This window comes from Pelobates fuscus, chromosome 2, assembly GCF_036172605.1.
Source record: "Pelobates fuscus isolate aPelFus1 chromosome 2, aPelFus1.pri, whole genome shotgun sequence".
Lineage (NCBI taxonomy): Eukaryota > Metazoa > Chordata > Amphibia > Anura > Pelobatidae > Pelobates > Pelobates fuscus.
Genome location: NC_086318.1, coordinates 313507890 through 313535818, shown reverse-complemented (window position 1 = coordinate 313535818; position 27929 = coordinate 313507890). Strand labels below are relative to the sequence as shown.

At 38.8% G+C, this 27929-nt stretch overlaps 1 protein-coding gene across 1 annotated transcript; it reads left to right on the top strand.

Annotated features, from left to right (window-relative positions):
- Positions 1–907: 907 nt before the first annotated feature.
- Positions 908–23508, top strand: RPF2 (ribosome production factor 2 homolog). Its single transcript, XM_063443513.1, has 10 exons — positions 908–993; positions 2027–2159; positions 7993–8030; positions 14342–14381; positions 16084–16165; positions 18793–18869; positions 20720–20819; positions 21569–21671; positions 22328–22472; positions 22852–23508. The coding sequence occupies exons 1-10, from the start codon at positions 971–973 to the stop codon at positions 23026–23028; spliced, it is 918 nt and encodes a 305-aa protein (XP_063299583.1). The 5' UTR covers positions 908–970; the 3' UTR covers positions 23029–23508.
- Positions 23509–27929: the final 4421 nt, after the last annotated feature.

The following is a 27929-nucleotide window of genomic DNA, read 5'->3' as shown; positions in this document are numbered from 1 at the left end:
ATATTTGCATAAGCTTAGCAGTTTCCTGAAGGTAAACCTCCACTTTCCATGATAGAATATAATAAACTGCTCTCCCATGAATCTACCAAACTGTTTCTTACCTCCACTTTTCTTCTTCCTTCTTTTGATTTCCTTTTCTTCTCCAGCATTCCTTCCTTTTATCTTCCTTTTCTTGACCGGTAGGTCTTTCCCAATATTACCGTCCTTGCTTTCCTCTTTTTTTTGATTCCTTCCTCCATTGCGGTCTTTCTCCTCAGTAGTTCTCGTCTTTGTTTTCTTACGGTCAATGTTTTTTTTTTGTTTTTTTTTTATTATTCAGATGGTTTAACACCAACACAAAAAGGCATTGCAGAAATGATTACCAAATAAATTGCCTCAATAACACTCAAAAGGTTCCAAGAATAAAAGTGTCGATTGCATGAGCCAAGTCCTATGTCACGGGTTCTAAACCGCTCTGATTAGCCAGGAGATGCAGCTTGTGTTTACAGTTAAAATCCAACAAAATGTTTTTAAATTATTCCTTAGTTTTAAAAAAAGCTAACCTTGAAAATAAAAAAAGCAAACTTGTACTTCTGAATTTCTTTAGGGTTTTTGAGAGTTCCATTGTTCCTTTGACTAATGCTCTTATCGCCAATAATTTTAATGCTTCAGATAGTACTTACAAAATGGAGGTAAGGATTTAAAAAACAAAATCAAATGTTTTTTTTTAAAATTAGTATATTCCAACTTTACTGTGCTAGCTTTACCAAAATTGTTACAGCAATTGTGCAATGTATACGACAACCAGTAGGTGTCGCTCTGCTTCTTCTCTGCAGGCACTGCATTCCACCTTGTTTATTGTGCGCTTCGCATCTCTCCCTTTGATGACGCTAGATTTCTGCGACGGGAGGTACTGTCACACGTACAGCCGGAAGCGGAAGTGGTTCTTTAGTAGTGTAGCAATACACGTGGGTCTGATTACACGATCAAGATGTCTGCACTGGATCGCGTTGTGTGAGTTTTGCCTACTTTCAGGAATCTAGCAAGGGAGTTCAGATTTCTAACGCCAAGTGGGCAATTCAGAAATGTAGCATTGAATGATAAAATAATGACATGTGGCTCAATAGGTGTTGCAGTAGCGATGCCTTCACAAAATTTAAACAGTTCTGATGCTATGTTGTAGAACGTTGCTGCTGTTAAGATTCACCATTAAAACTATTTTTTCGTCCCAGGATTATTTCACTCGTGTCTTTTATAAGGAAAATGTGTTAGCATGATCATGGGTGCATAAGTAAATATATATATATATATATATATATATATATATATATATATATATATATATATCAAATTAAAATGTAAATTGAACCTGCCCTGTATCACTTTCTTGTTTATAGTTCAAAAGATGCATTTGTAATAAGTCATAAAGATATACTACTTTGCATGAGGAGCCATTATTTCAGATGTTAGCCTATATCAACTGCAAGTGTGGCTTTCATTAAGTTAGGTTTATGGGTGTTTAGTGGTTCCCAAATCAGGACGATTCTCAACTAACATGGTTTCATTTCTAAGCTCATCTGCATGTAAACAGTGATTTTTCTTTTGTTAATTACCTTTTTTCTGTAGTAACTTAACCATTGAAGTCTCAGGTGTGTAAAAAAAAAAAATAACCAGGGCTACAGTGCATGCTCTGTTATATATTCTCTTACAGCTGCCTCCAGTGTGTCATTAAAGTTTGATTAACAGAACATGAGTGAAAGAACATCTAAAGTAAACACACTGTGTTGTGATTCAAACTTTTTTTTTTAATGGTGTCTGCATGAGTCACAACAAGCGTAGATGTGGCTGGCAGTGCAAACAAAATAATTTAACTCCTAAATGACAAGGAATTGAGCAGTGAAGCTACAGTGTCATGCACTGTACACAAAATTACTTCATTAGAGTATCCCATTTTAATGCACCTTTAAATCAACTGACATTCAATTAGTGTTGAATGTAACATGTTTTTGTAGTATGTAATTTTGTTTATATTTTTTTCTTTCTTCAGAAAACCCAAAACAAAACGAGCAAAACGGTTTCTGGAACATAGAGAACCCAAACTCAATGAAAATGTGAAAAATGCTATGCTCATTAAAGGCGGAAATGCCAGCAATACAGTAACGGCATCACTTAAAGATATTGTACGTATTAAATTTTACTTACTGGTTCTAGTGGGGGTTTTTTGTTTTTTTTACTTACAAATATAAAAAAACTGAGTTTTACATATTTTCACTATATGTAGCATTGTCTGAAAAAATACTTGCCAATTATTTACTGTGCAGTTTTTGATGTACTATTTTACTCACCTATAGCATTATTAAAGAGATTTAATTATGCAAAACATATTGTAATGTTAGATTAAATTCATCAAGTAGAAAACAAAGCTAAATTGGGGATTTTTTTCTGTTTGGATGTTTTATTTTCACTTTAAGACCATACACTGCTTTATTGAATTACCTTAAATGTCTTGGATTGTTTTCTTCTACTTAAAGGAACACTATAGGGTCAGGAACACCCTATAGTGTTAAAATCACCATTTAGGTTGCTTGCCACCGTAGGGTTGAAACTTACCTTATTTCCAGTTCTCTACGGGTCTGCGGGTGCTGGCCCCGCCCCTGATCTGCTGTTTTGGCTAACATTATAATTGTTGATCTAAGCCAATCCCTGTGGGAAAGCAGTAGATTGGCTGTTTGTCAAGGAGGCAGGGCGGGGCTAAACGCCGCCCTGGCCACTCAGCATCTCCTCATAGATATGCATTGAATCAATGCATTTCTATGAGGAAAGTCCAGCGTCTTAATGCAGAGAGTGGAGACTAGGGATCGACAGATTGTCGGATTTGCCTATATTATCGGTCGATATTCCAGGTTTTTGTAAAGATGGATATCGGCCTATAATCCAGCCAATTATGAGGTGGTCCAGTGCGCACCCAATCTGTCCTCTTTTCAAGTCTCGCGGTTCACGAGGCCCTGGCCGTCAAAGCGTTCCCGCCGGTCACTACTGCAACGCTTCGCAAGGTAAAACCAGGCACGCAAATCGCAAGACTTTTAGAGAGGAGCTGAAAACCCGGGCCTGACGTAGTGCTGTCTCGCTGCCTTCTTTCTACCTTGTGTCTAGTCTGCTCTGCCGACATACTCAGTCAGTGAGGGGGGTGGTGGTGGATATGGCACAATACAAATGATAATAAAGCCCCGGGTATATATTGGCAATATATTATTATTATTATTGCCATTTATAAAGCGCCAACAGATTCCGTAGCGCTTTACAATATTATGAGAGGTGGGGATTTAACTATAAATAGGACAATTACAAGACCACTTACAGGAACGATAGGTTGAAGAGGACCCTGCTCAAACGAGCTTACATTCTATAGGATAAAATAGTGATAAAGCACTGGGTAGTATACTAGCACTATACAAATGATAATAAAGCACTAGTTAATATAATGGCCACTATACAATGATAATAAAGCCCTGGGTGATATATTGGCCACTATGCAATGATGATAAAGCCCTGGGTGATATATTGGCCACTATACAATGATGATAAAGCCCTGGGTGATATATTGGCCACTATACAATGATGATAAAGCCCTGGGTGATATATTGGCCACTATACAATGATGATAAAGCCCTGGGTGATATATTGGCCACTATACAATGATGATAAAGCCCTGGGTGATATATTGCCCACTATACAATGCTGATGATAAAGCCCTGGCTGATATATTGGCCACTATACAATGATGATGATAAAGCCCTGGCTGATATATTGGCCACTATACAATGATGATGATAAAGCCCTGGCTGATATATTGGCCACTATACAATGATGATGATAAATCCCTGGCTGATATATTGGCCACTATACAATGATGATGATGATAAATCCCTGGCTGATATATTGGCCACTATACAATGATGATGATAAATCCCTGGCTGATATATTGGCCACTATACAATGATGATGATAAATCCCTGGCTGATATATTGGCCACTATACAATGATGATGATAAAGCCCTGGCTGATATATTGGCCACTATACAATGATGATGATAAAGCCCTGGCTGATATATTGGCCACTATACAATGATGATGATAAAGCCCTGGCTGATATATTGGCCACTATACAATGATGATGATAAAGCCCTGGCTGATATATTGGCCACTATACAATGATGATGATAAAGCCCTGGCTGATATATTGGCCACTATACAATGATGATGATAAAGCCCTGGCTGATATATTGGCCACTATACAATGATGATGATAAAGCCCTGGCTGATATATTGGCCACTATACAATGATGATGATAAAGCCCTGGCTGATATATTGGCCACTATACAATGATGATGATAAAGCCCTGGCTGATATATTGGCCACTATACAATGATGATGATAAAGCCCTGGCTGATATATTGGCCACTATACAATGACGATGATAAAGCCCTGGCTGATATATTGGCCACTATACAATGACGATGATAAAGCCCTGGCTGATATATTGGCCACTATACAATGACGATGATAAAGCCCTGGCTGATATATTGGCCACTATACAATGACGATGATAAAGCCCTGGCTGATATATTGGCCACTATACAATGACGATGATAAAGCCCTTGGCACTGGATATATGCTGCTGGGAGAAATATAAAGTAAAATGAGGAGTGGTCATGCAGAGGAGAAGGGAACACACATGTTTTTCTGCATTATGGCCAATGGGTTAACTTGGCACTGGCAGCACATAGTCCAAATTAAAGGGAAACTATAGTGCCACTGACAGGGGAATGGAAGCTGCGTGGGGTGAGGCCTGCGGAGCACTGCATAGGCGACTCGACACGCAAAATAGCAATTAACTCTGCACTACGCCGGCCTGGAGCCACCCGGGGTCCAAGCCCCAGGTACCAGCCACGCCGGTGGAGAAGATGGAAATCACCATGCAAAGCTGACAGGATCTTCCGCATTTCCCCGGATGGGAAGAGGCTGGACTCAATTAAATACAGAGTTTGCGGCACAGAGGTGCTGGCTCCGCGATCTACCTGGGGCCAAGGAGGTTCCCTACCAGAGTCCTCTCACATCACCCACGCATGGGCTCACCCTGGACTGCACATGCCTGAAGTAGAGGAGCCCAGCCGGGGGATCGGCTGAACAGCACTAACGCGGACCAGGCTTGTTGAGAACGCTGCAGATATAAATCCCCCCAGCACAGCCTTCACCTATGTAGCGTAGCTCACGGTCCATTCTGTTATGTGCAGGATGTTACATATGACACTGCCTCACTTGCATCACCAAATTGGGTCCTTTAAGCCTTAAACAGATTACATGTGGTAACCTGGGCAAACCAGGACATCTTGCACCCATAAAGTTAAGTTGCTGTGGTTTGATACCCATACTTACCTGCAATACACCCACTAAGTACATATTAATGCCTACTGTTATATTATGCCCTAAATAGCTTTCCTTGTACTCTCAGCATCTATTTACTGTCTAGAGGTTTTTACTATGTTACAAGACTGCATTACAAGCCCGATCTAGATTTGTTTCTTTAGCATCTTTACTAGCCTGTCACTCTAACTAAAAAATGTGTGCATGTTCTCTCCAACTGCCTTATCACCTGTAAGATATGTTTTTTGTTATTCTTGTCATGGCTGTTGTGACATGACAAGACTGCTTGTATACACTGCACAACAAAAATAAAGAATAAAAAATAAATTAAAAAAGAGGTAAAAAAACTATAAACACTGGAATACCACGGAAGGTGAAAAAAAAGTACAGAGGATTTTGCTCTATATTCTAAGGACATTTACTAAGGAAATTTCTATTAGTGTAAAATAGAAAGGAAAATGACCAACGGTAAATTCTAGATATATTATATGGGACATTGTCATAATATTATTACTACTCTCCCAGTGTACGTATTCAAACCATTGTGTAGACTTGTCCTGTAAGGTCAGAGTATATAGGGTATAGCTGACGCAGAGAATTTTTTCAGTTTGGCTATTTTAGACATCATTTTAAATTCACTTTGAATTGTCACTTTACTAAATAACACTCTAATAAATCTCACTCTGCTGGTTAACTGCAATTACATTGGTTCCGGCCATAGTATGAGCTATAATAGGCAAATGTCAGAAGAAACAAGTAACTAACTAGAGACATGTAGCTGTCTGTAACAACTATAGGAAAAATAAATAAACTGTAGGGCTTCTATGTGATATATTTATCTATTAGTACAACCTATATTCACGTTCTGTCAACCTTCTAACTTTCAGCTAAGATACCCAAGTCTTTACAACAGTTCAGTTTTCTAATGCACTATTAACATTTTGTCTTTATTTGATTGCTAAATTGTGGTATAGACAGGCATTTATCTGCCAGTTTGGACTCATCCAAACTAGAAATTTAGGCGATATTTCCCTTTCTCTTCCACTGTGTTTTTTGCCTCATAAAATACATATACTTTTCCTATGGTTGTTACAGACAGCTACATGTCTCTAGTTAGTTACTTGTTTCCAGTTATGGACTTTACTATATACAACCTAGAAAATAGTTTTGACTTGGGGTGCCTTGGAAAGATATTGAAATATTAAGGGTGCCTTGAACCTAAAAAGTTTGGGAACCACTGCACTAGCCTATAGGGTGGTCTGGGTGAGAGCACATTATGTTAAGAGGAAGTGCTATGTGGGGTGAGGGGTATGCCAGTATTGGACCGGAATCCGGACAATACATCCCAACTCCAGGCGTATCGCTAACCTTATGTAGCAAACATAGGCCTGGCTAGGCTCGTACAGACAAGATCTGTGACTTTTAACCCCTTAAGACCACATGGCGTTCTATGCCGTCCTTATTTATATGGCTCTAAACGCCGCAGGGCGGCATAGAACGCCCTACGATCTTTTCTACTTACCCGGTCGCTGGCGATCGCGGTATGGGGACTTACCTGGGAGCCCAGGGAGTCCCCCTCCATCCTCTTCGGCCCCCCTGGGCCATGTGATCGCGAGGACCCCGCGATCACATTTTTTTCTGCGTTTATTTAAATGCATGAATGTTTTGATTCGGAATAACTACTAAACAATTATTTTTTTATTTTGGTATTTGGAGAGCAAGATGTCTGTTTTGCATAGTCCTAGCAGTTATTAATATATATGTATTCATAATAAAATAATACACACGTAAGCTGTATTGCATCTAATCTTTTTATCATCCATAATAATAAGCTCACTGATATAAAAGCTATATACACATAGACATTATACAAATTAAACATTTGAGCAGTTGAAATAGTATAAAACACTTCCCTTGGTGTTAAAACCCAGAAAACAATTTGCCAATATTTAGGTCGGCACCAGTGTAACGATTAGAATATATATCCAGTATACAAGCACTCACAAATAATCAGATGTGCTTGTGTTCTTGGGTCTTCACAGTTCAATGGCAAGAAGATGTACAATGTAGCCTTCAATGCTTATAATGCATTGCCTGTGCTGTGTTTCAGTTTTCCTCTGTGCACTCCAGTCAGGAATATGTCCCATTCTTATCTTTGGGGATTATTATACCGTACTACCTGGTCCACCAAAGGATTATGGGATAAGTAGTTTATCCCTGAAGAGCACTTTGAACCATATCACGATGTTTCATGCTGCTCAGTGACTGTTATCAATGTATGCACAGCCCGGTGTACGGTTAGTGGACAGGGATATGTTTTTTACTATCGTGGACTATGTTAGGAGGCTTTTATTTGTGCATGTACACTCTATACATTAGCAGAGAGATTAACACTGGGAACACAGAACAGGGTGTTCTGGGCTGCCTTATAGCGGCAGCAATTTTTACAAATCACTGCCATAATACAGTTTGCAATGATGCAAAGTGCTTAGACTGATTCTTGAAAGCTCTTGGCCATTTATTGACGTATATGTGTGGGTTGTATTTCTATGTCTTTATAACTGTTTTTTTTTTCTTCTTTCTTTCAGTATGCTCTAAAGAAGCCAAATTGCATCCTCTATAAAAAGTGAGTTGTGATTGCTTTCTCAGTTTGGTTCTTTCAATTATACAAAGTTCAGATTTAGTAAGTTCAAGTGCATGTCCAATTTTTGACTAATGGCAAAGAATGGTATCAGTCACGTTAATAAGTAAAGGGGGTATATAATTATATGGGACATTGTCATAATATTATTACTACTCTCCCAGTGTACGTATTCAAACCATTGTGTAGACTTGTCCTGCAAGGTCAGAGTATATAGGGTATAGCTGACGCAGAGAATTTTTCCAGTTTGGCTATTTTAGACATCATTTTAAATTCACTTTGAATTGTCACTTTACTAAATAACACTCTAAGAAATCTCACTCTGCTGGTTAACTGCAATTACATCGTTCCGGCCATAGTATGAGAGATAATAGGCAAATGTCAGAATTGTTGTTTATTCATTTTGCCAATTTTTGAATAATAATTTTTGAATAATTCAAAATATATAGATAAATATATATATATGTATTAAGGCCTTTTGGCCTGTAATTGTGGGAGGGGCGTATGACACACCTCTTCCCTACTTAAGGGACACCCCTTACCTGGCTCCATATTGTTCGAGGTCAGCGCTGCATCATTTCCACTTCCGGGTCATCCAGACGCCATTTTACCTGATTACTCCATGAGGTTTTTTAAGCAGAGCTGTGTCAGGAATCCAGCCACAGGCTTTTCCGGCCTACCACCTTCTTTCTTCAATCCATCGCCGTGGATGGTGTCCAAGTGACTCCCAAACTGTAAGTCAACCTACCCGTTATGCCAGGCATCAGTCCCACGGCACCATGCACGGGTCAGGTCCTCACTTTACGGCTGCATTTTGTCTAAGTCTGTTCTAAAACCATTGCATGTTCATGCATATCATTCGTTTAAACCCCCTACCGGTCTTTGGGTGTACTACAGGCTTCTTAGACATTATTGCATTTCATGTACAAACCAACGAACCACTGCATTTTCGCCTACACACTGACCCCTACCGGTCATTCAGTGTACTACAGGCTTCTCAGACATTATTGCATTTCATGTAAAAACCAACCTTGCTTCATTTAAACGATTTGTCATTTCGGTTTGTGTTTTCTGGTCGGCACTTATTCATAGTATATTCTATGCACGATTGCTGTTCGCATTAAAATGCATACGGTTAAGCTATTCATGCTAACTTCTGTTTCCCTTCATACTAAGATTCGGTTATTCTGCTATGTATTCACATAGATCTTTTTCGTGAGTTACATTTCATCATTTCATGTATTTACATTTGGTTAAAAAGTTGCTTGGTTAAATAGACAGACCATTTTCATGCTATTTTTAAGGTATCACTTATTACATCAAGGGTATGAAACCAGCTAACATTTCTGTATAGACATTGGACTCCCACGATTACTGGAGTTTTTTTTTTTTTTATATAATTATCCATTTCATTACAATTAAATCAGCCTACGTTACAGGCCTCATTTCTTTGTTGTTAACCATGACACAAGGATTTAATTCCTTTTCATGCATACTCGGGTTGAATCACACGTACTGATCCAACCAATCATACGTTTCCTGCACAGTAATCGGTTAAACTTTCAAATACTTATTTTACACGATCTTAGGTTGTCTATTTTGTTTCAGTTTGCTTATTATATATATGGTTTAATAATAATAGTTATTTTATTTTACAATGCAGATATTACATGTATATTACTGTTATGGTTAGCCTACATTACGGCTCCTTTTTCTGTCATGCTCGTACGACATACCACGAGTTCAATGACACGGTCCTATTTTCAAAGAGTATAATGGAGATATGATGTTATTACAACCATGTACATTACGATTACATGGCACTAACTATTCAGGCCATTTCTTATCATGCTCATACGATATACCACGAGTATATAAGAACACGGTCCTACCTTCCACAGAGGGTTTCGGGTTGAATCACACGCATTGGTTCAACCACTCATACGTCACGTTACAACATTTTCTGCATAGATTGTAATTTCACATGGCATTTACAAACTCAGGCCTTTTCTTGACACACTCAGACGACGTAACACGAGTATTCAAGAACACGGCATATACGTCTCACAAGACTTTCGGTTTTTGAATCACACGTTCTGGTTCATACATTCATACGTCACTTTACAGCAACATTTATGATTCTGCATATTGTCACTTCACATTAAAAAGTCCCTTGCATTCCCAGATCAGTTTAGTGACATGCATATCATCTGATCACCTTCCATATATACACATTACACGGCCAATCCCCTGCTGCCAGGTATCGGACTCAGCATAACGCTTGTCACCAAGCATGGGCAGTCATGTCACTATCATACTCATAGATTTTACACCTCCCACACATACTGCTAGAAGCCCTAATCCCAGCCTATACAGATTACACAGGTCTCACAGGATCCATTCTCACTCTATCCCTTTTTAGGTTTATCCAGGTTTTCATACCTATCGAATCTCAAAACTTCATACATACTACCAGGTACGTAAGCCTGCTCACGTTGTAGTTCACATACGTTTCATTCTTCTAGGCCATAGAGTACTGGCAAGTTAGGGGTATAGGCCCAAATAGGTACCTCCCTTCTTGGCATTTCTGCCTATTGTTTAGTGGTCCGCAATATTATAGAGAGGGCCTCACCTGTCACTCCCTCCCCCTGTTTTCTTTTACTATCACCGAGAGGCCTACGATTCCTGCCACTACGATGGGTGGCCTCAATAACCCCTCGCGCCAACTCATAGACAGAGCCTCTCATAGCCACTTGGCAACTAGCAGGGCCTCACCTGTCACAAAACAAGATTAATTTTTCGCCTTTCAGGCCTAGTTAGCCTGCCAGTATCACCCCTGGGGAATTGGTCACTACACCCCTTACCATGGCTGGGTCGGCCGCTGCGACCCCTCCAGCACTGGTTGAGTTGCAATCACTTTCTCCAGCCATCTGTTTCAGGGCACATGCTAAATCTGTGTCCAAATAAAATGTATCCCAAAACTATACTTAACATCAATAAACATTTCTGTACTTACGACATTACTGCCACATCATCCATCTAGACATTTGGTGGAATTCATTATATCGGGTCTATCAGAAGGATTCACACAGGCCTCATACACATGCCTTCCGGAATCCTGGAATGTCCTAATTTACAATCCGCACAACAAACCCTACAGCGGTGGAGACACTCATAGCCAGGAAGTGGCAGAGGACTTCCTATGGGGGCCCTTCCAGTCCCCTCCGTTCACCACATAGCGGACAAACCCCATCGGTATTGTCACGGGGAAATCTTCTCACAAACAGACTTATCATTGATCTATCAACACCTCACACCTCTGCCACTCCTAGTCTGAACTCCCTCATACCCTCTGAGGAATTTTCACTGCAATATTCCACCATAGATCACGCCATTACGGCTATCATGCAGGCAGGGGCCGGAGCATGGCTCAGTAAGACTGATATCACAATGCTTTCAAGTTACTGCCTATCCACCCTACACTGTGTCACCTGCATGGTATCAAGTGGGCAGGGAACTACTATTTTGCTCACGTTTAACATTTAGGTTCCAAAGTAGTCCGGCCATTTTCAACGTATTCGCCGAAACCCTATGCTGGTTTTATTAAATATAGCCAGATGCCCTACAGTTATACATTATCTGGATGATTCCTTACTGATCGAGGAGAATATTTCCCCTCCCAGTAGCCTAAAAGAAACCATCAGTCTATTCGAACAGGTGGGTGTCCCAGTCTCCTCCACCAAGACTGAAGGACCAGATACCTTCATCACATTCCTGGGTATCATACTAGACTCAGCCACCATGCAAGCTAGCCTGCCACGCCCAAGGTAGAAAACATTCTGATCAACATAATCTCTACATACAACTCGGTACTTGCAACCGCAAGAATTACAGTCTCTGCTTGGGTCACTGAATTTTGCCATTCGCATCATACCTCAAGGCCGGGCTTTCATCTCACAACTCCTTTACATGTTTCCCACTTTTAGACATGATGGACACAGGTCACCCCTGGATACCCAAGCCACGGCAGGCGTAATTATGTGGAGAAAATTTTTAACCACCTTGAATGGTAAAAGCATGTTCCTTCCAAAATTGTCTGACTCCTCACCTACCATTTGGTCAGACGCGGCGTCTACCACAGGTTTTGCAGCAATTTTTCAGGAACGAATGGCTTTGGGGCAGCTGGCCTTCAGAAGTTCAGGACCTGGAGGGTTTTTCCACTACCTCAGCTCTGTTTGAGATATATCCCATCGTGACGGTTGCCGTGGCATGGGTGCATTTATGGGCAGGTTCGTCTGTACGTTGCTACTCAGACAACCAAGTAACTTGTCACATTATAAACAAGGCCGATCCAAATCACTGACTATTATGAGATTCTTGAGGAAACTCACTTGGCTGGCTGCATGTCATAATTTTCTCTTGTCTTGTATTCATGTTCCAGGTGTATGTAACACTGCTGCTGACAATTTGTCTCGCTTTAATTTCCAGGCTTTTCATCAAATACTCCCGTCAGCCACACTCACAGCCACGAACACCCCACTATTCCACCATCTAGTAATGGACTAGATGCTATTATGCAACATAGCAGAACATTGTCCCAATTAGCACTGTCTACTAATACCCGGGAAACTTACGATAGAGCTTTCATTTGATTTAAAGATTCCTTTCTGAACACAACATCTTACAACCTTTCATCGTGACATCCTGGTTGGGCTTTGCTTCTTTTTGCCACCTCAAACGCAAACTATCATACAACACAATCAAACCATATCTGACAGGCATCCAACATCACATGCTAACTTTACAACCAGACAAATCAAGTGTCCTCCTACCAATTAAGAACATCCTTAGGGGTATTCAGAGATCCGAACCCCCACGTACGGCCCAGAGGCTACCCATATATTTCTATATTTAAACCCTTTGCCAACAACACAAACCTCATCGTTAAAACCGCCATATACGTAGCCTTGTTTATGGTTTCTTGAGACCAAGAGAATTTACCGCCATCAGCACAACACAGTCCACTCACATCCTACTTCATTCACACTTAACAAAACACATGGACTATTATATCTTGACTCTGCCTCACTCCAAAACCAGTCAACATGCACTTTCAGTAGAGGTTAAGTACTATCCTACTCACAACAGGTGGAGCCCCGTCAAACTACTGGACTCATATACCCAGCAGAACAACGAACCACCATCTCAACCACTTTCAGTCTACAAGGTTCGGTACTCACTACCACCACCTTTATGACACACGTCAGGTCTTTACTTACACAGCTGGGCCTCAAATCAGCTAACTATTCGGGCCACTCCTTCCGCATAGGAGTGGCCTCCACAGCATCCAGTGCAAACATTCCAGTTCATGTTATCAAGTCACTAGGGCGCTGGAAATCATCGGCTTACTCTAGATACATACCTAACCCGGTACAAGAAGTAAGAAATGCCTTTCAAGACATGTCTGGTTAAAGTATGTATATTGCTGGTATGTAATAAATTTGATTTTCTACTTTTGCCCTCTTTATTTACAGGCCTACCTCATCGTCGGTTCCGGCACACCACAACCGACTTGCTCTTTTAATACCATCCTACACTTATCAGTGTTTGTATCTTCTGTACTATCATGAGCCCTTAACACAAGTATTAAGGCCTTTTGGCCTGTAATTGTGGGAGGGGCGTATGACACACCTCTTCCCTACTTAAAGGACACCCCTTACCTGGCTCCATATTGTTCGAGGTCAGCGCTGCATCACCCTCCCACCCACTCCTCATTATTAACTCCTTTTCTCTTTACATTTCTTCTTGGTGGGCCCTCTTTATTTACAGGCCTACCTCATCGTCGGTTCCGGCACACCACAACCGACTTGCTCTTTTAATACCATCCTACACTTATCAGTGTTTGTATCTTCTGTACTATCATGAGCCCTTAACACAAATATATATATATATAATATCTATCTTTGGCAGCTGAGCTTTTGCGTTCAGGGGTTAGTGTGTGTGTTTGGACGAGACAGAGGGTCAGTAGTTGCATACATTGCAGGCAGGGAATGACAGTGAGGGAAAAGGAATATTAGGGAAAATATAGGTGGGGAAAGCTAAGAGTTGGTCTCATTGCAGAGCCGTGTTCAGCATGTAACCATTCCAAACATAGGTTCTCTTACCACACAATATGCTTTCATTTTTATTTCTTTTCAAGTTTGCCAAATTTTTTGATCGAGTAATATGCTTATAGATGATATGATTGTCACTTATTTTTTGTAGTGTGTTAATCTGTCCTCCTATTTGTATTCCAGGAAGAATATGACCAGGCCATTTGAAGATCAGACTTCAATAGTAAGCTTTAATCGCAGATGATCCTAATTCCATGTGTAGTATTTTTGTATTTTTTTTCCCCTTGCACCCAAAGACAAACCCTTCTGTGTGACTTCCCCTGCAGAACATGATATAGAGACAAATGAAAGTAGTCTGTAACAATTGGTCAACCTTATTTAAAACTTAAAAAACGTATGCATCATTATTATTATTGGTAATTATATAGCGCCAACTAATTTTGCAGTGTTTTACAATATTATGAAGGGGGGGGGGGGCAATTTCAAAGTGACACAGGAACAATAGGTAGATGAGGACCCTGCTCAAATGAGCTTACAGTCTAGATGATAATACAATAAAGTGTCAGTCACCTTTTGGTATCTTTGCATATTTTGTAAAGACCTCAATGGTGACTTCACTGCTATGCAAGGCTTTAGCTCAGGGGTGCAGGAAAGGTAAGGTTTATGTATCTGAAGCTGTTCCTTACGGCTGCCGCCATGTTAATCCGGTGCATCCTCTTCAGCCCCTGGCACGTGATCTGCCAAAAGCCCATGTCTGTGCTGCAATGGCACATGCGAGGAGACCACTGGAGCCTCTTAAGACAATGCCTTTTTGCTTCACAACAGTCACTAATGATGGCTAAGAGTAAAGTAGCCTGGCCTTTTGTCAAGTTTTGTCTTGCACAGAAAAAAAGCATAGTACAAAGTAAATCCAACTTTTGTCTTGTGATCATTCGACTATGTTGGACTTCTAGTGAAATCCTAACACAGTCAATGTGTATATTTAATAAAGATTATATTCTTCCACCAAACTCCATTCATCCATTCTATAAAAGTCTTGGTAGCTTTTCCATGTGTAAAAGCCTCCCAAATGTTAAGTGTATATACTATAAATAAAGCCACCATTGCATTTTTGATGATCAGTAACTTGTTGTCCTCTTGCTATTTTTTTTAATTTTATTTATTTTTTCATAGAAAAACACATTTTGAGCTCCATCTTTATTGTTAACATAAAAAAGATAATCTATGTACATATAGTTACCTAGTACTCTAAATAGGAAAAAAAAAAACAAGTTCAGTCTTTTACACATCTGTTGCTTTTCAGCCAAGAGAAAAAAAATCTTTCATCTGGGGGGAAATGTTGTTCTTGACTTCATAATGGATCAGAAATAAAGGGACACTATGGGCACCCAGACCACTTGCTCTTTGAAGTGGTCTGGGTAAAGTGCCCCTATTGCAATTCGTGCTGCAATGTTAAACATTGCAGTTCCAGAGAAACTGCAATGTTTACATTGCAGCACTAAGTCTGTCTCCCGGATAGCCACTGGTGGCGCTTCCTGGATTCTAAAGGACCATTGGTCCAGCAACTGATGCTGGACGTCCTCAACCACTGCATGAGGACATCCAGTGTCAGATTTTTAGTAAATCATTCATAGTAAAGCATTGATTTATTTCCTATGGGTAGGTATAATGCGTGCGACATTTGCCGCGCATGCACATTAGCGCCCGCATGTCGGAGGAGGCGGAGCCTTGGCCATGTGCTGAGGGACACCGGTGCTGAGATTAAGTAAATAAAAGGTTTTTAACCCTTTATCGGGTGGGGGGGAGCTATAGTGCCACGAATACAGCTTCCCTTGAAGGTCGCCTAAATATGTGCATTCTAGTAGAAGTGTCCTTTCAAACAAATATTTGATTTATTTTTTTAATTTTATTTTTTTTAATTGTAGGAATTTTTTTCCAAGAAATCCGACTGTTCTCTCTTTATATTTGGTTCCCACAACAAGAAACGTCCAAACAATCTCATTTTTGGTAAGTTCCTTAATAATGAAACCTGAGTAGTTTTTGTGCTCCATTTATACGTCATTAAGCCCTTAAGGACCAAACTTCTGGAATAAAAGGGAATTGTGACATGTCACACATGTCATGTGTCCTTAAGGGGTTAAAGGGACACTATAGTCACCTTAGCTTAATGAAGCAGTTTTGGTGTAAAGAACATGCCCCTGCAGCCTCACTGCTCAATCCTCTGCCATTTAGGAGTTAAATCCCTTTGTTTATGAATCCTAGTCACACCTCCCTGCATGTGACTTGCACAGCCTTCCATAAACACTTCCTGTAAAGAGAGCCCTATTTAGGCTTTCTTTATTGCAAGTTCTGTTTAATTAAGATTTTCTTATCCCCTGCTATATTAATAGCTTGCTAGACCCTGCAAGAGCCTCCTGTATGTGATTAAAGTTCAATTTAGAGATTGAGATACAATTATTTAAGGTACATTTACATCTGTTTGAAAGTGAAACCAGTTTGTTTTTTTCTTCATGCAGGCTCTGTCAATCATAGCCAGGGGATGTGGGACTAGGGCAGCATAAACAGAAACAAAGTGATTTAACTCCTAAATGACAGTGAAATTGCAGGGGAATGATCTATACACTAAAACTGCTTTATTTAGCTAGAGTAATTTAGGTGACTATAGTGTTCCTTTAAGTGCTTTTGGAAGACAGAACTACAAAACTGAAAGAAAAAAAAAAGATGCATTTCTAAGGATTATTAATATTAATTCAGTGATTTATCAAAGTCTTTCTACAAACTGTTGTTGAGCCCAAATGTACAACCTTCACAATTTTCCTTACAGCCTATATGCAATGCAAAGAAATTGCGGACTTGCAGGGAATGCTCTGTGAATTTCAAATTTAAGGTCAAAATAGCTGAACTGGAATTATTCTCCAACTCCCCAGCTATGCTTTCTGTTTGGCCTTCTAATTGAGTCTTTTTGGATATCCTAAAATGCACACTTTAGTGTTGTTAAGAATACAAACCCGTATTCCTAATTCCGAACACTAGTATCCCTGTCCCTAACTTTATAGTGTGCCCCTCCCCTATTGGCCAGGGGAAAAAATTAAAATCTTGCAATATGTTATATTATGTGCCTAATATTTTACCAAGACTGAACAAGCGTAACCGTAATTAAAAATCATAAATTAATAATGTGTGAGATGTTAGCATAGAAGGTATCTGTTGACCATCATATTTATTAAATATATTTTGAATACAATTTTTTTTTATAATAAAATCAAGCCATTTAACCTGGAATAGGACAATTAACTTATCACAGATTTACAAGTATGTCCTGATGTTCTTCTTATCTAACTGAGGTTTCAATTTAATATTGTTGGATAAACTTTTGAAAATTATTTTGTATTATAAAAATATAAAACAAAGTTGTTTTTTTTACATATTGGTATGTTTTTGGGGGGAGGGGGGTTAAATTATATTTTAATATTTTTAAAAAATTATAATTTTATGCAAAAATATTAAATAATATGAAAAGCTTATTCAACAATATTAAATCAAGGCCTTAAAGAGTTACCATAACCCTTTATCACATTATAAGTTTTATAGTTTGTAATGCCCTATTAAGCATTATAAACTTATGTATACGCCCCTTTTTATCATCAAAGCTTGCTGTGTCACTCCATGGTCCAGTCAAATGCTTCTCACAGACAAGTATTTGATTGGACCGTTCTCACTGCTCAGAGCACGTGTGCACTCTGAGCCAGTGAGGGGAGGGAGTGGGCAAGGGAGGGGACAGACTAAGATTTTGCACAAAAATAACCTAAAGCAGTCTGGAACAGAGTTCCTGATTTTTCTGTCATCTGTGCCTGGGGGTGCATCTAGCCCCTAGCACAAAAGTGCAGATATATATGTGCTGCTGAAGAAACACCGCACAGACCGATTTCTGTGTGAATTCAAACTTGTGACTACAAGATACTGTAGTTGGAGCTCTATCCACTAAACTGTTATTTATTTTTATTTTTTTATTCTTTATTTATCCCTGACAGGGGTTTCAAGTTTGACAAAGTAACAAATAAACACATTTTTATCCATTGAAAAAATGAACAGTAAATGCACAAACTAGCAGATGTCCCCAATTCAGCTTAAAATTAGAATTCCTTCTTAATTCTCCACAATCACCTTCAATCTACCCACACACACAGTGCTCCTGTATCGAACACATATTCTCCTAAAATGAGAGATGCTGATTAGAGAGCAGCCTTGTTTTACTGCATGGTTTCTCACCAGTTGATATATCGTATACAGTAGCTAATATAAGTTGCCGTATTATGTTTTATAATTTTCTGAGGACTATATTTCTTCCTTCCTTTTCTCTGACGTCTGTTCCAAAGGAACTTTCTGAGCTGAACCCCAGTTAAGAAAATTAGTCTGACGTTTATGCTGCTGATAAATACGCACTATTTAAAAAAAAAAAAAAAAAATTATCCGTATTGCAGTTGAGGTTTTTTTTTCCTCCTCTTTAAACATTGTTTTTATTATGTTACCTTGTTGATACGATTGTTTCTTTGCATTTTAGGCTTGAGTTGCCTTCTGTATGATAAAGTTGTTCTACGTACTTTGTAATATAATTTTTTTGTTTGCCATACTAGGCCGGATGTTTGACTTTCATGTACTGGATATGATTGAACTGGGCGTGGAGAAGTTTGTTTCCCTAAAGGATATTAAGGCAAGATCCAGTTTTTGTTCTAGTGTCAATGCACATAGAAGTTGTTTGCTTTGGTTGAGTGTGTGTGTCCAAAAACCTGTCATTAAACAAATATGCCATTTCCTTACCATTCCTTCTACCAAAATGGTTTTCAGCTTTCTACACACAAAGTTTTGTCTTCTTAAGAATTGTAAGTTAATCCACTTGCTTTAAGGGTGGGGTGGTTGGGGCCTTGATGGGGGTCCTTGGCAGGGAGCCCGGCATTGTGCGGATGCTGCTGGGGTGTGGGGGGGATAGCCCCCTTAAATGGTGGGAAAGCAGGTGCACAACCCCTGCATATGCTCAAATCTATGCAATGTTATAACTAATGGTTAATTTTTATGTTCCGTTGTACTACGCCACCCATGCAAGCCTGCTTGTCTGCTATAGTTTTTGAAACTATGTAGCTTTTCCTAACAAAAATATATATATATATATATATATATATATATATATATATATATATATATATATATAGTTGCAAGAAAAAGTATGTGAACCCTTTGCAATGAGATGGATTTCTGCACAAATTGATCATAAAATGTGATCTGATCATCATCTAAGTCACAACAATAGACAATCACAGTCTGCTTAAACTAATAACACACAAAGAATGAAATGTTGCCATGTTTTTATTGAACACACCATGTAAACATTTACAGTGCAGGTGGAAAATGTATGTGAACCCTTGGATTTAATAACTGGTTGAACCTCCTTTGGCAGCAATAACTTCAACCAAACGTTTCCTGTAGTTGCAGATCAGACGTGCACAACGGTCCGGAGTAATTCTTGACCATTCCTCTTTACAGAACTGTTTCAGTTCAGCAATATTCTTGGGATGTCTGGTGTGAATCGCTTTCTTGAGGTCATGCCACAGCATCTCAATCGGGTTGAGGTCAGGACTCTGACTGGGCCACTTCAGAAGGCGTATTTTCTTCTGTTTAAAGGACCACTATAGGCACCCAGACCACTTCGGCTTAATTAAGTGGTCTGGGTGCCAGGTCCAGCTAGGGTTAACCCATTTTTTTATAAACATAGCAGTTTCAGAGAGGGGCAATTTCCTGTGGACGTTCTGCATGCTGGATGCGATTTGATTTTTTTTTTTTTTTCTTCGCATTCCAGTGTCGCAGAAGCACCTTTAGCGGCTGTCATGGAGACAGCCACTAGAGGCTGGATTAACCCTGTAATGTAAACATAGCAGTTTCTCTGAAACTATGTTTACATCTGAAGGGTTAAAACCTGGGGGGGGGGGGAGATCTGGCACCCACACCACTTCATTGAGCTGAAGTGGTCTGGGTGACTATAGTGTCCCTTTAACTGTGACAAAATTATGGGATTTGTCACTGAAGTGTTAATTGTGACAAAGGGAAATCTGAGAAACAAAATGCAGGCTAAAAAAAGCTAATTTGAGAACTCTGCTATATTCTCAGTTTGGCTATATTAGCCTTACTGTTGCAAGGTGTTTTGTTTTTTTTATAAAATAAGTTGACATAGTGCGTAGACCTCCTATGGGTAGCATTGTGTAACTAGTACAAGCAGGTACGATCCATAAAAATTTGGAAATTTGTTTAACCCCTTAAGGACCAAACTTCTGGAATAAAAGGGAAACATGACATGTCATGTGTCCTTAAGGGGTTAAAAAAAAAGACATTGTTATATTAATGAGGTCTAATTTAAAAGCAATCACGTGAAGTGTGAAATCTGATTTGTTTTATGTGGTTATGTTGATTTAGAAGCTTCACTATCTGTTATTTCATAGATCACATATGTTAAAACTCCAAACTTTCTAAAACGTGAACATTAGTTTGAATCTTTGACTTTATATATTTTAGAGCTGGAAGTGCCCTGAAGGAACCAAACCTTTGCTGATCTTTGCTGGAGATAATTTTGAAGTAAATGAAGATTACAGGCGGTTAAAGAGCCTTCTTATTGGTAAGTAATCAAATTGCCTATTACACAATAAGGTTTGGGAGTAGTTTTTTATTTTACACTGGTTTTAAGAAGTGAACCTTGTCTTTATAACTAACATTTGTTTTACTCTTAGAAGTTTTTGATGTTTATTTTAAAAGCTTAAAGAAATGGTGTTGCATATCATTGGCTTGCATACTGTTCATTAGTTTGTGACATGATCCTTTCGACAAGGGGTTTGGCAAATCAATTTTTGTTTCAACCATGCTAGCCAGATAACCTTGCAAAGAAATCACACTTTGCATCATCTCTTACAATCGAATGGTATTTTAAAACAGAGGCTGCGTCGTTGGTTTCAAGGTCTTCTCTAAGCTGTAGGTAGCGAGTAGGTTATATTCTATTCCGATATCTTGTCACATACCTTCTTCCAAAGAAATAAGATCCTGTGCTCAGTATTGCATGCCGGACACCGAATAAGTTGCTTCTTACTGCTGTTTCACGCTTGGGTTTCTGCTTGACCAGTAATTGTGCAAATCAGTTGTTTGCAGAGCTTTAACCCCTTAAGGACACATGACATGTGTGACATGTCATGATTCCCTTTTATTCCAGAAGTTTGGTCCTTAAGGGGTTAAGCTAGTGTCACACACACCACATTTTCCATCTTATGACCAGAAATCTAAAGGAGATGTTACTACTGAGCTTATATTTGGTCTGTAGGGACCAACTGACTCTTTCATTGTTTTTAAACTAGTTATCGATGTTATCTTTATTAGATTTCTTCAGAGGCCCAACAGTGTCTGCAGTTCGTCTGGCTGGCCTGGAGCATGTTCTGCATTTCACAGCAGTGGATGGAAAAATTTATATGCGCAGTTACAAGTAAGATTTCTTTCATTTGTGTATCAGTGAAGATTTATAGGAGACTTTTTTTTAAATTAAAATGTAAAACTTAAATATTTTAACACGTAGTGTGATGTGCATTCTGCTCCAACTTTTGAAAATACATACATGCATGTTTGCGGTATCTGTATACTAAAGGGTTATTCCAACCACCATGAACAGTTCAGTGATTTGAAGTGGTCATGGTGGTAGGAGTCGGTATGTGCAGCGTTTCCGCTTGAAACGCTGCCCAAGCTGAAACACTGTGTTGGGGACTAATTACTCTCAAAAGGGTTACAGTATCCCTTAAAATATACATTATTTGTGACTGTCTCTTGTCTGTCAACATGCTGCAGATTTAATGCAATATCTGCTTTGTTATATCTCGCAGCACATCATTATCTCCTTTATATTAAAATCTCATGGGCTATCTATCTTTGCACTCTGTAAATAAGGGCTACATATGCTACGTTTTATAGGCACCGATCTCCTCTCCTTTTTATTGTTCACTTTGCCTTATGTATGGTACTGTAATTTATTACTTTGCTTGGCTGTCTTGTTCTACACAAACTGATTGGCGAGGCTGGTTTTATATTCTTAAGTACCTAGTAAACATATATAGAACTTCTCCTTCAAATCTCTCATTCATTTAACAGGGTTTTAATGAAGAAGTCTGGATGCAGGACTCCAAGGATTGAGCTTGAGGAAATGGGACCCTCATTTGATTTTGTGATGAGAAGAACTCACCTGGCCTCCGATGATCTTTATAAACAGTCTATGAAACTTCCTAAGGCCCTTCTGGTATGTAATTAATGAACTGTGTGCATGTATATAAAGTAGTATAATTTATAAATTATTCTACTTCTTGTAGGAAAAGCAGTAGACTTGTACACAAATGCCATTCAGTTGGTTTGAATGCATCATATTCCTTATAATCTACACCTTAATAAATTGGTCCACCCAACTCCACAGGCAAATCACGGATTGTAAAGTTCGTCTTGACATGGATTAAAAGCCATTTGATTTATTTGAATTGGCTGAAACACATTTGTGCACAAGTCTAAATAGTTGCATATTTTGTTTATCTGTAGACTTTGATAATGTAAAATGAGCAGTTTTGAGGGACATATTTAGGCTTCAATTGCAGTCTAATTTAAGCTACTTCCTTGTTATTTTACAGGGAAAGAAAAAGAAAAATATCTCCCATAATACTTTTGGCACAAAGTTTGGACGTATTCACATGCAGAAGCAAGATCTTGGTAAACTCCAGACACGCAAAATGAAGGGATTAAAAAAAAGACCAGGAGATGTGACAGCAGTAGACCAAGAGAGTCCCCAAAAAAAGCAGCGGAATTAGTTGGATGAAAAACATTGCCTCATCAGTGGACTGTATGTGTGACATAATGCAACCTCTAGCTTGTTGTATTAACCTTCCAAATATTCTGTGTTCTCAAAATGCTAAGAATTAAAAGGGTTCTCAGTAAACAGGCTGTGTTGCTAAAACACAGGAGAGTTGTGAACTGTGGTGTAAATGATGTCCTTTTTTATATATATATATAATTTGTCTACAGTTTGGGTTTGTGCCTGCATATTAAATTCAGGTAGGATCTTTTTACCTCCTAGGAATAGCCTCACCTCATCAAGTATCTTGAGAATTTGTTGTATTTTCATCATTGATTGTAAAAGCTGTATGGTGAATGTCTGTAGTTATTCAAATATGTGCCTTCCTGCAATATTTATCAGAAGTAAAATATAACAATTATAATCATGCCAACATGGAAATCAACCTGCTGCTGACTTGGATTGGTTTTGACACCCAACATTTATGCATAACTCAATAAAGCAGACTTGGTATTATATGTGGTGAATGGATTTAGATTAGATATTTTTTTTGGTGGGGGGGGGGGGGGGGGGTTGGGTTTTTTTTTTTTATAGATCTTTATTGAAAAATATTTTCATCATTTTTTCGACATATACAACAAATATGCGGGAACTAATTCTTAGCAGCATGTATGCTCAACTATCAGATGAATACATAGTTTTGTTATATTTTGAGATGCATAATACATAATCATAAATAGTGATCACATGATCACTTATAAACCAGCATATCAACATACTAACATACATAGAAAACAACAATGACACATGGCAAAAAAAAAAAAGATAAAGACACCAAACTCAAAGAGCACATAATCAAATTGAATCTCTTCCACCTGTACAGAGGTTATTAACTTCTATTTTCTGTTTATCAAGTCTTTCTCTATTTATGAAAATGTCCATATATCCCGTATAGATTAAATTGGAAAATAACCATCTATGGGAGAGCTATCCAAATAATAAGCTGTATTTGTCTAACCATTCACAATACCAATTATTTTTCCTAGAAGTAAAAATCGTATTGTTGATCGTATTGTTGATCATGTTCCATTGATATTTGGAACCTAACTTGCTCTATCAGTAGTCGTTTGTTAAAAGGCTTGGATACTTTCCAATTTCTCGCAATAATGATTTTAACAGCAACTAAACAATGGATGGCAAAACAAATCTCTTTTGGAGAATCAAAAGACAAATTCAAATGTAAAAGAGCCGAAACAGCATTCTCCGGAATTCTATTTACAGTCATAGATGAAAAAATATTAAAAGCCCAGGACCAAAGAGATTTAACAACTGGACATGACCACCAAATATGTATGTAGGTACCTGGATGACTTCCGCATCTCCAACAAGTTGGATCGGAAGAGTGAAACATTTTAGCTAGTCTAGCAGGAGTATAATACCATCTATAGAGGACTTTGAAGTGGCATTCTGACAAATTCAAACAATGGATATATTTATTCACCCAGCTTAAAGAGGAGTTCCAGTCATCTAAAGAAATTTGCAGTTTCAAATCTAATTCCCACGTCTTAATCAAACTATAAGGCGACTCCTTAAGGGCTTCCAGCATTGATGAGGCAGCAGACATGCTCTTTTTAATAGGTTGAGACTTAAATATAGCTTCCAGCTTTTTCGCAAAAATAGAAGTCGATTTGAGCACATTTTTGTGGATATAATTTTTTATCCGCAGATAAGTGAAAATTTCTCTGGGTGGAATATGAAAAATATCAATGATGCTCTGAAATGGCAGGATATTATCGCCTTGCATAATTTGTAGTAACTTTATTTTATCGGCGTTAGCCCAGTTCTTTAAAGAAAAATCTTTTATATGGATTTGCAATATATCTAATGTACATGACTTGGGAATCATATTACTTAGACCTAATGTTTTCTTAATTGCTATCCACTCTTCTAAAATTTGAAATAATATCGTTGAATTCTTAAACAAGTTCGTTAGAGAGTTGTTTGTGACTGTCCACATCGAGTGTTGCAATATGTCTGTTTGAGCCATTTCAGACTCTATAATATACCATGGTTCAGAGACCTGCACAGGGTCCTGAAGGAGATAGATATGTCTAATAATATTCGCATGATAACTGTGGATAATACTAGGAAAATGTAAACCATCGTTAGACAGTTTTTTTAGTTAAGATCTTTTGAGCAATTCTAGGTTTTTTATTATTCCAGATAAAGTTATTGAAACTGGATTGAATCATAGCCAACCAAGGCCCAGGGACTTTAAGTGGAATCATAGAGAACATATATAGCCATTTAGGCAAAATGTACGAATTGATAATATTTATTTTTCCTTGCCAGAAGGTTTCTAAATTTTTCCATCTTTTAAGTTTAAGATTCATATTTCTCATAAAGAACATTATATTCCTCTCCATTATGCCTGGCACTTTGGCAGTTATAAATAGTCCTAGATAATTTAATTCTGAGTCTGTCCATATAAATTTATAGGTGTGAGTTAAGGTCGAAACGCGCGTCGGGACGAGCACTACTAGCTAGTTATGGAGTTAAATCTAAGGGACAGAGACTATTTCTATTTATTACTCCAGCTTCAGCACTAGCTCGAGTTCAGACATATTTAGCTTGCTTTGCTATTTAGTTAGCGTTGCAATCGCCAGAACGTTCAGCTATTAGGAGTTATGTGTATCCACAGGGCAGTTAGGGTCAAGACATCGGTGCATATTGATCGTTTTGCACAGATCTCTCTACCTAGCTTTTAGCCGCATTATCAGCTCCAGGATACAGATAGCAGACGTTCCTTTTCTTACAAGAGACAGGGAGTCTTCGTACCAGCACGGGGGGAAGTTGAACTCTGGGGTGGTTTGATATTTGATACTCATGCTAGTATTTGGGAGGTCAAGACATTTTGTCTCTCTACACTAATTCTATTTAACTAACGTTTAACCACCACTCCACTCCTAGTTTAATCTATCCCCAAGTGGCTTTTGACTCTAGGCTATATTGCCACTCTTGTTATGATTCGATGGCCAGCTGATTACAGCTCCATCGGACTCTTTAATTTATTGATATATTTACCTTTTGGACATGTTTTAAGCTTTTTGTTTTTAAAAGTTACGTTTTATTTAGGAATTCACTAGACTTCAGTGTTCATGGGTTGCTTCTATTGTATTGGCTCCAAGTAGGAAGTGGAGAACGAGGCACTTGCTTTGACGCCTCTTCCCCTCCCCCTCGGCTTGCTATATACTCATTTTTTCTCTTTTTTGCATTTAAGGTGTTTACCAGATCGTTATTCATATTCAAAAACATTACTGTGGATTTAGTTATATTTAACTTAAAGTTCGAAATGCTGGAATATCTATTAATTTCGATCATTAGAGATTTTAAAGAAGACTCTGGAGATGTAAGGGTAAGTAACGCATCATCCGCGTATAGTGATATTTTAATATCCATCGAGTTCGTTTGGACACCTTGGATTAGGGGATTGTTCCTAATATTGATTGCCAAAGGCTCAATAGACAAAATATACAGCAGGGGGGAAAGAGGACAACCTTGTCGTGTACCAATTTTAAGTGCAAACCACCCTGATGTAATATTTGGACCCACCGTTCTAGCAGTGGGGAAGGAGTATAAGGCCATAATGGCGTCATGTATCCAGCCAGTGAACCCAAACGCAATAAGAAGTTCGCTGAGATAGCCCCACCCGACCCTGTCGAAAGCTTTTTCGGCATCTAATGACAGGGCCAGGAAGGGCTTCCTATTTCTATTGGCCTAATCCAAAGTGTCAATTATTCTCCTAATATTATTAGACGCCTGCCTACCCGGAACAAACCCTATCTGATCTGGGTGAATCAGTGTCGCGATAATAGTCTTAATTCTGTCAGCGATAATGGCCGCATAGATCTTCATGTCCACATTAATCAAAGCTATAGGTCTATAATTACTAGGGTTATAGCTCAGGGGTCAAGTCCTGGGGAATAAAGTGTGGGAACTCACTCGAGTTCCCCCGTCACCCCACCATCAGAAAAAAAAAAAAACTTGCATGCATATATAAACACGTACACACACACTCAGGTGCACACATACAGACACGCACACATACATACACACACACACTCACAGACACATACACACACACTCACAGACACACACACACTACCAGACACAGACACATACACACACATACACTCACAGACACACACACATACACTCACAGACACACATGTTAATGATGATTCAGTCAGTATTTGTTCAGTGAAGTGGCGGCAGAGCATCACGGAATGTGATGTATTTTGTGTGCAATAGCCCTTAAGATCATCATATACTAAATGCTTCCAATCATGTGAAATAAGAAGGCAAGATAGTAATTTTGTGAATTTTGTTGAATAAATTACTGTACAGCGATACCTTCAAATTTGAATTTACAGAATAAATGGAGCACAAGAACAGAATTTGTTGCAGATTTAGCTTTGTATTTTCTAACTCTATTCTCTGCAACATTCTCTTCCAACCTGCCTTGCCTCCCTCTCCTGATGGGAAACAAATCATCTGTGGACCAGAGGGGGGCATGAAGAACCCATGCCTCATCTGGCACAGAGCTCATAATAATGGTTATCGAGGGGCTCAGGAAGTAATGGTAGTTTTTCCTGACACATACACTCACAGACACATACACTCACACACACACTCACAGACACACACACATACATACACAGACACACACACATACAGACACACACACACATACACTCACAGACACATACACACACACTCACAGACACATACATACATTCACAGACACACACACACTCACATACACAAAAATAATTTGTATATTTTGTTTTAAATTTAAGAATGTCCACCCAGCCTCCCTACCTGGAGAGCTGGCGTGGACCTGTCCCTGGGGTCCAG